General features: G+C 40.5%; 1 protein-coding gene across 6 annotated transcripts in view; it reads right to left on the minus strand.

Moving 5' to 3' along the window:
- Nucleotides 1–388: 388 nt before the first annotated feature.
- Nucleotides 389–8599, minus strand: part of CHRDL1 (chordin like 1) — a 167104-nt gene continuing 158893 nt past the window's right edge. For all 6 annotated transcript variants that reach the window (XM_019660202.1, XM_019660203.1, XM_019660200.1 and 3 more), the window contains exons 10-12: nt 6352–6519; nt 4167–4256; nt 389–999 (exon numbers count right to left, since the gene is read on the minus strand). In XM_019660202.1, the coding sequence (XP_019515747.1) occupies nt 869–999; nt 4167–4256; nt 6352–6519 (389 nt within the window). In that variant the 3' untranslated portion in view covers nt 389–868. The remainder of the gene's footprint in view (nt 1000–4166; nt 4257–6351; nt 6520–8599) is intronic.

Here is an 8599-nt window from a genome sequence, read left to right on the forward strand (position 1 = left end):
CCAATTCTAACTTCTTTATGGAGACTCTATAGGTTCAGGGACAAAATGGAAGTGGGGAAAATTATTTACCATTTCAGAATGAATGTGGCCATGAAATGGTGTTCTTATTCCTCACCCTGCCATGATAGTTAGTGACTTCAACAATCACACTACAGACTCAAGGACAGAGCCTTCTGCTCACAGTTCTTTATTTATTCTCCTGAGCACCAGCAACCATGAAGCTACTTGGGAGCCAGGTCAAGGAAAGGAGGGGAGAGTCAATGGTGGTCTTGCCTCAGAATGAAGGCTATAGTTTAGTGTGTGAGTGTGAGTGTGTGAGTGTGTGCGTGTGTGTGTGTGTGAGTGTGAGTGTGCGAGTGTGTGTGTGTGTGTGTGTGTGAGTGTGTGTGTGTGTGTGTGTGTGTGTGTGTGTGTAGGGAGTTAATTTTTTTTAAAACATAAAGCATTCTAAAATTTTAAGACTATAATTTCATACAAATATTTCCTTGTACTACAGAACTCCTACTAAGAAGCAATTCCTTTCTCTTTCTTTCACTGGAATGACTTTCTTGATAGAAACCCTAGGGTTTTGTTTACTCTTTAACCTGTAAAGAAATGTGATTCTCCCAGAAACTAGAGCAGAGTTATGGTGTTCTATCCCTCTGCCTCCCACAAATAATTCAAGACTCTTCTAGTGTTTTTGGAGGAGATGTTTAAGGGCTGACACACCACTCCACATAAAGGAGCAAATTATGCTGTGCATGGCGTAAATAATTAACTGCATTTGAGTTTGGGTTTTAGGGCACTGTTGACTTAAGCAAATTAAACCTGCAGTCCAGCTGCAGCTTGAGTTTTCTTTCTTTACCCTATCCCATACTGTCTGTCTCATCTAACAGTGGCTCTTTTCAGACTTTTCCAGGTACAGAACCTTCACCAAATCTTCAAGCTCTGTTCTGCACACACGCCTTGAACACATCTGGCTGATCTGAGCTTCTCCTTCGGTGAATATCTTCCACTGGCCTAAAAGGCAAACACAAAGTGGCCGGAAGAGGTAAGAAGTGAGCAGAGCCAAGTAGGAGTACAATCAGTATCCCCCATCCTTCCTCACTCACACATGACCCACCAGGTGAGCTGGGATACAAATGTCAGGTAGTTTCAGCAGAACAGCCCCCAAAACACTTTTGTGGGGGCAGATATGGAAAACAGGCCATGGAGCTTTCATTTTAACACACAACATTTGTAAGAATCCCAAGAATAATATGTAATTGACTCCTCAAGAGTAAAACTTAAGTATCGTTCTTATAATTTTTACAGTATATTTAACATTTGCAAAATGCTCCACTCTCAGGTTACTATTTAGGTGGCTCACTTGGCACCAAGTAAAATAAGGTACTTTGGAAAACACTATCTGGTAAATTATTTGGGCTTTGCTTACTTTTGGGGGCCTGAATAGTTGTTGGGGTTACTTATTTACTGATCTTTCCTGTATTCCTGCCACCCTTTGTTAAAAACTGCTCACATCTGCTTTCTCCTATGCCTGCAGTCTATCCTCACTCCCTCATTAGTACCCCTCAATCCCCTCCTATGGCTCCTTTATAGAGTTCTAGTCTCATATCCCACATCTGATCCCTTTCTACTCTGGGTAAACGTGACTATGTCCCTTCCATTCCATTTTCTCATATCCCTCCATGGAACTGTCCACACTCCAAAGTGTCCTGACCAACTCCTCTATCCCCCATTCTGTCATGCTAATTGAGCAATCATTTTCGAGTGTATACTCTGTGCTGAGCACTGGAAACCACCCTTGGTCTCTGGCCCATCCTTTTTCTAACTTTCCTGGTCCTTGAGTAACAAGATCTTCATTTTCCTGCTACCATCTTACCCTGTCAAACAACCCTCACAACAAACTGCCCACTCTGGATGGCCTCTTCAGCCTTCTTTTTATTCCTGCGCTCATGGTATTACACCTGGAGAAGTCCTAGTCCAAGGTTAGCAAGCTCCTCTTAATCTAGAATCTATGTTGAACCTCTTCTTTTTTTCACTAGCCACACAAGAATGACACCCTTCTTTACAGATTCGATTTCTCTGTTCCTATTTCCCTGTTTTCTCCAACTCAAGGGCAAGGTAGAAGGAAAAAGCAGAGAAGGGTTAGGGAAGAAGCCAGCTTTAATCAATCCCTACTGTGTGCCAGGACCTGAGAGGCACATTATAGAAAGAAGTCAGGCTTATTCTTCTGTGTCCCGATGTGACTCTGATGGATCCTCTCATTACCCACTTCTTCAGCAGCACAGTTTGAAGCACACACTGTCTACTTTTGTTATACACTCCAAAGCCTAACTGTTACAAGCAGAACGTTTGTTTAAATAATCTTTCAAGTCCCCTGGTGTCTAGACACAGTGTTTTGTTCACAGTATGGACAAAAAACATTGTTCTTTGAAATTAACTGGTAATTTCAAAAGTCACATCATTGACCCTGGAATCCTAGACTCTGCCTTCTTTACTTCTTGCTCACATGTTAGGACTCCCAACTCCTCCGTTTGACTTCTCCTACTGTCCAGATTATTGTCTTTCAGTCTCTGGCAGAACAAACAACTAACTAACCTCATAAACTCTATTTCCAGCTTCTTATTGGGTAATTCTTCTCAGGTAGCCCTTAAGCATCTTAAGCTAAAGATGTTCCAAGTGAAACTCAGATTTCTCACCAATACCTGCTTATCCTCCAGAGTATCTTTTTGGTGAATGGTATTGCTATTTACTCACTCTATAAAGTTATTAATATTGGAGTCATTCCAAACTCATTTCTCTCTTTAATACTGTTCTTGATGATTTAACCTCAAAGATGTCTCTCACAGTGACCTCCCCTCCCTGTCTAACTGACTTAGTACAGTATAATTGCTTCCTAACTTAGACTATCTCCAGATCTTTCACTAACAGTCCACCTTTCACTTCACACAGCAAGTACCTCCTTCTAAAAGAACAGATGTGAATGCATCCTTCGCTTGCTTAAAAACCTTCACTGGGGTTCTCTGGTCTGGAGATCAAGTGTAACTTCTTAGCCTTGCATATTGAGCTCTGCATAATCTGGCCTCATCAAAGCAGATCCTTAATAAATCCATCTGACAGCCAAGAGACATCTTTTCAAAGCACCATTTTGATATTACCACACCGTTTTTAAATATAGAGCAACTATCAATGCTACTTGCCTTATATCTGAACTTTTCACTGACTTCTTCTAGGCCCTGTGATTACTTCCCACCTCCAATTCCTCTCATCTTTCTGTGCATCCTATGTGGTCTTTGTAATTGTTCCTCACATACACTTCTTGTCTGCTCCTGTCTGAGTCTTCTCTTAGGCTGCACTCTATCCCTGGACTGACTTTCTGACCTGATGCCCAGTCACACCCTTCTCTTTCAAAACACACCTCCTCCCTGAAGCCTTCCCCAACTAAGCCCACCTGGCTCTCATCTCATTGTTCTTTGCAGTTACCCTGAGCACTTAGGTATTTAACTCCTCAGAAGTATACTAATTCATAATGAAGGTACTTTCATGTTCTGTCTCGCCCATTAGAATTCCCTGTGGATAGAAATTATATCTTTTATTATTTCAGAAGTGTACCCCACCCCCCAGAGGCTAGCAGTATCTAGTCCCTAGGCTCCATCTAGCGTAGAAAGTGGGAGAGCTGCAAGTATGCTTGAGCACCTGAATGCTTTTAAAGAAACATGACGACCCAGGGGCAGTTCCAAAGAACCAAACAGAGCTTTGATACAATACAGGAAATTATATGCATTGATTTTCTCTCTCTTATCCCTACCACCAGAGGACATATCCTTCCAGATGTGAAGTCTTCACAAATATTCCAGACCTGGAATCTTGTAAGGTTTCTCTGACTATATTGAGACTCCGTGTTTAGCAAGTTCATTAAAGATATTCAGGAAACTTTGACCCGAGGGAGGTTATGCTCAGATTACATCTGGATTTGTATTCACCAGGTCCAGGCTTTTCAGTTCACATCCAAACACCACATTCCCCACTAAGTCACTGGAGGAGATATAGAACATCCTCCAGTGCTGATAATGAACATTGCTAATGTTCACTGAAAACACAGAGATACTTTATTTGGAGCTATGCTCCATTGCAAACTGGATGTGTTTTCCAGGAAGGAGTAAAGAAAGAGAGGTACCACTTACCCAGGGTTGTCCTGGTCACCAGCTTGAAATGATGGAGTTCCTCAAACATTCTCTTGGAGATCTTCTCAATATGGAAGTGCTGGAGGATGCCTGGGGCCAAGTAAAAAGTGGGGCAGGTGGTCAGGTGCTCTCTATCTGGAACCACCAGCACCTTTTTCTGCTTGGGCTGAGCATATCATCTCATTACCAGGGCTTTGAAGTATTGAGCTGGGCTGTGTACTGTGCTTAACCAGGAATTTGGATGGCTCAAGGATTATAATTGACTACATTTATTTTCTTGGCTTACTGGCCTCCCCATGGTTCTCCAAAGGATGGAGATAGATAGATAAAGCTGAGAAGCCCTCCTAGGGAAAGCCACATGGAATCAAACATGGGTGCTGGTTGGAGCTTCTGCAGCCAAAGGCAGTATTATAGAAATTCTGCCATTGCCCCAAGTCTGGGAAGATGACGTCCTTGCCAAACCACAGGGCTGCCCTCCTGGTTAAGCAGTGAGAGCAAGCAGTGGGATTATTACAGACAGGTTGTTTGTATAAATGGAGAAGCCATTCTGATTCCTGAACTCACCAAAAAGCATATTTTCCTTTGGAAAATATTCACAGCTCCTTTAGCTTTCTCTTATTAAAAAAATATGGAGAGTTAAAGGGGTTTCAAAGTCTCAACCTTGCCTGAATAGCTTTTATCAAAATAACATGTAAACAACTGAAAACTGCCTTGCATTTAAGGAACAACATGTTACCAGCCTAATGAACTAAACCTCAAAAGGTCTACAAGGAGCAACATAAGTGAAGCCAGAGTTTTTCTCTGCTTGCCATGAAGAGAACTTGATAGCCCAGCACTGTGAATAAGGTTATTTAGATGCTACACTAGTGAGTTGAAAAACATCCACACACCTCTGTGGGATGAGATATGTGGTATGAATAAATAGTGGGCCCGATGCTAGGGAAGCCAACAGAACAGTGCTTAGTCCTAGGTGGCCAGTTATCGAGGAGCTAGAGAGTTAGAGAATGAAAATCAGCATTCCTAGGTATACAGAAAAATAAACATGAAAAAGAAACATATGGGTGTTCTACAGTATTTTTTAAGGGGTAGGGAGCAACTTGTTCTTTCAAGAAAGAAAGGTGGTTGTGAAAGGGAAGAGAAAAAAGCCCCACAAATACTAGAGCTGTTGTTTCTCAAACTACAGTCCAAGTGCCACCTACATTAAAATCACCTGGCTATTTGTTAAAAATGGAAAAGTTTAGAACCTACCCAAGGCCTACTGAATTTGCATCAATTAGATGGCACCAGGTAGCTGCATTTTAAACCACCTCCTTGCATGATGCTGAAACATCCTAATGTTTGAACACACTTGAGCCTTATGCAGGTCCCAGTAGAAAAAAAATGTGCATGATTTTCCAATTGAAATCTCACCTCTACACTTGAATTCCTTGAAAACTTGGCCAGACTAGATTAGCACTCATCTTTTATCTATGGGATGGTTTGAATAGCTACAGGATTACAATGAGCCTAATGTGGCTTGCTATGGTAGTCGGTGTAATTAAAAAAGGAATTGGACATCATGACAGGGATAGTTCCTCCAGTGCGACTATAATCTTGAGGCCAGGGATGATGTTTTAAATCTGTCTTATCCTAGAGTACATAGCATGATTCAATAAACTTTGCTTCCCACTGAATGAATGGATTTTCATGTTTGTGGAGCTTCCTGTTAGAAAGAATGGTAGACTACAGTTTGATAGCTTGCAACCCTGACTACACACTAGAATCACCTGTGGATCTTTAAAAAACACTTAAGCCCAGGCCCCACTTCCAACCAATTAGTCAGAATCTCTGGGCCCAGGCATTTGGTATTTAAAAAAAACACACAAAAAAACAAAACTTCTCCCAGATGATTCTAATGTGCAGCCAGGATTGCGAACCACTCCTCTAGCCTTGGCTGTGTGAAAAAGACAACAAACCCCAAGGGTCAATGCTTATTTTTTAGCCCAGGTCAAGGTTAAATTTAAATGCCATAATAACAACTTTGTTAGTCATGTGTTAGTTTCTAATCAATCAGGAAATATTCTGACCCAAACAGAGAAACAAGTTGAATGAAAATTAAGGTGAGTTTTCCCCTTCTTCCCTGTGTTCCCAGAAAAGAAAAAGAAAAAAACAAAAAAAAAACCCAAAAGTAATGTTACTTGCTTACCCTTTCGAATGGTCCAAACATGGACCTCTACCTGAGGTGGTCTCTCTGTCTCTAGTGCTATTTTTCTGGTGGTCTCCCCATCCTCCATGAACACAGACTCATACACAGGCATTGTTTCTTCTCCACAAAAGTAGCCTTTGCTGTCAAAGCTTTGGCCTGGAAGTTCTTCTAGAAACAGGAAGCAAGTAGAGTTTTGTCATGGTTTTCCAAAACTAAAAGCAAACTTCTGCATTTATGTATCTCATTGATTGTAACACCTCGTGCTTATCAAAAGTGGATAATTAACAGGAACATTCTTACAGAGATATAAATTCAACCCATATTTCATTGGCTCAGCTTAGGCTGTCCCTGTAACAGCCAGCAAATCTTACAAAGGAGCATGTGACCTTTAGGTACACATGATGACAGTATCCATAGTTCTACAGAACACTGGCCAACAAACTAAAGTGGATCTACCCACCAGCACATGAGAAGTGGACCTTCATGAAGAGGAAGTATGTGGCCAGGTATGGACTTCTTAGGCACTTAAGGGAAGACACACGACTTTCCATGTTAGGTCAGGATCATGATCTGTCTAGCTCAGTGTTACCAACAGAGGCCCAGGGAATGGACTGGCAGAGGGCCTTGGTTAACTTTCCTGACATCACGAAGATATACTTAGAAACATCTATGACATTTATGTGCATATACTTGCCAAAGGATCTATCCAAACTGGCTTGACATTTCTGAATGCTCTCTGATTTATAAGAGGAATGATAATACCAGATCAACACTAGTGCCAAAACCTAGATGTCAGATTAGTCATATGCATGCTATGCCAAATGAACGGTTGGGAGAAACAAAAAAATCGGTCAAATCCCCCAACTATGGATTGTTAAACGTATCAACTAAACTTGGATTTCAGCTTCCAGGCATAAAGTTACCACCTCCTGATATTCCTCATCCCACACCACCCTCCTCATTCCTCAGCCCCCAACCGAGAAAAGTTTCTCTGGGTTGGCTATCTATGAATAAAGTTTCTTTGCTGGCCTTCAAATCAGCACTCTCTTCAGCTGTGTATTTAAAGTATATATTCAAATCAGGAACAACAAAGATATGCTATGGACACTCTGAAAACTTTGACTATGTGCAGAAACCATTTGTAAGAGTACCTGATGACAGAGTTGAGTGTTGAGTGCTTTGGATCTGTGGCTCTAATTAGGAAGATCACTGTTAGCTATTCAGACTCACTTGGACCACAGGATGTAATCAAATTTCTATTACATGTCTCTTACTGATCTGATTCGCTTTCCCTTTCCCACTACCATATTAGACAAAACCAAATCTTCTCTTGATAATTCCACTCAATTTGTGGATTATCCTAGAATCAAGCTTCCTTTTTCCTTTAGTCCTTCTTTTAGTTATTTAATTACTTGGTGGGCTATTGTAAAAAAAAGGTGATATGTTAGGTATGTAAGGGTTTGCTAGCACTTTTCAAATGGGTAAAGGTCTGAAAGAGGTCACTAAGTGTACAAGAACATCCATGCTTATAATTATCACCTTTAGAATGAGAGCTGAGTTCATTTGTTAAATTTTGCTCACCAGCTCAATACTGGCTATGGCTATAACTGCCATATGAAATCCATGATGGCACTGGAAGGATCTATAATATGTTAAAGGTCACCCAGTGTCCTGAAGAGTCATCCTGCACCACCACTCCCGCCCCTCCAAGAGCTTAATTTTCTCACCAGAAGTGATCTAAAAATAACAAAATCCATTCATGATTTAATGGCACAGAAAGATGTTTGCAATATATTTGTTAAGTACAAAGAGCAAGCTACAAAACAATATGTATAATATGATCCCACTTTATGTGTTACAAAAATAAAGTGTTTATAACACACTTAGACAAAATAAAAGACTGAAAATGCATATGGCAGAATTTTAACAGTGGCTATCTTGGTCTACAATGATTTTAATTGTTGTGTACTATGACACAGAACAGCTATACCATAATTTAACTATTCCCATATTGGTAGACTTGCTAACTGTTTAAAATTTTTCACTATTGTAAATAGCACTGCAGCAAAAATCCTTGTTTGTATATTTCTGTATGTCTCTTATTTATTATTTTGTTAAAATTCCTAGGAGTCAAATTGCTTAGCTAAAGAGTATGGAAAGTAAAGGCTTTAATGAATATTACCAACCTGAGAGGCCAATTATTTAAAAGGCAATGCCTGTTCTGTGTCCTGTTTTCACACATTTTTTT

Source organism: Hipposideros armiger, unplaced genomic scaffold, assembly GCF_001890085.2.
Source record: "Hipposideros armiger isolate ML-2016 unplaced genomic scaffold, ASM189008v1 scaffold_314, whole genome shotgun sequence".
Lineage (NCBI taxonomy): Eukaryota > Metazoa > Chordata > Mammalia > Chiroptera > Hipposideridae > Hipposideros > Hipposideros armiger.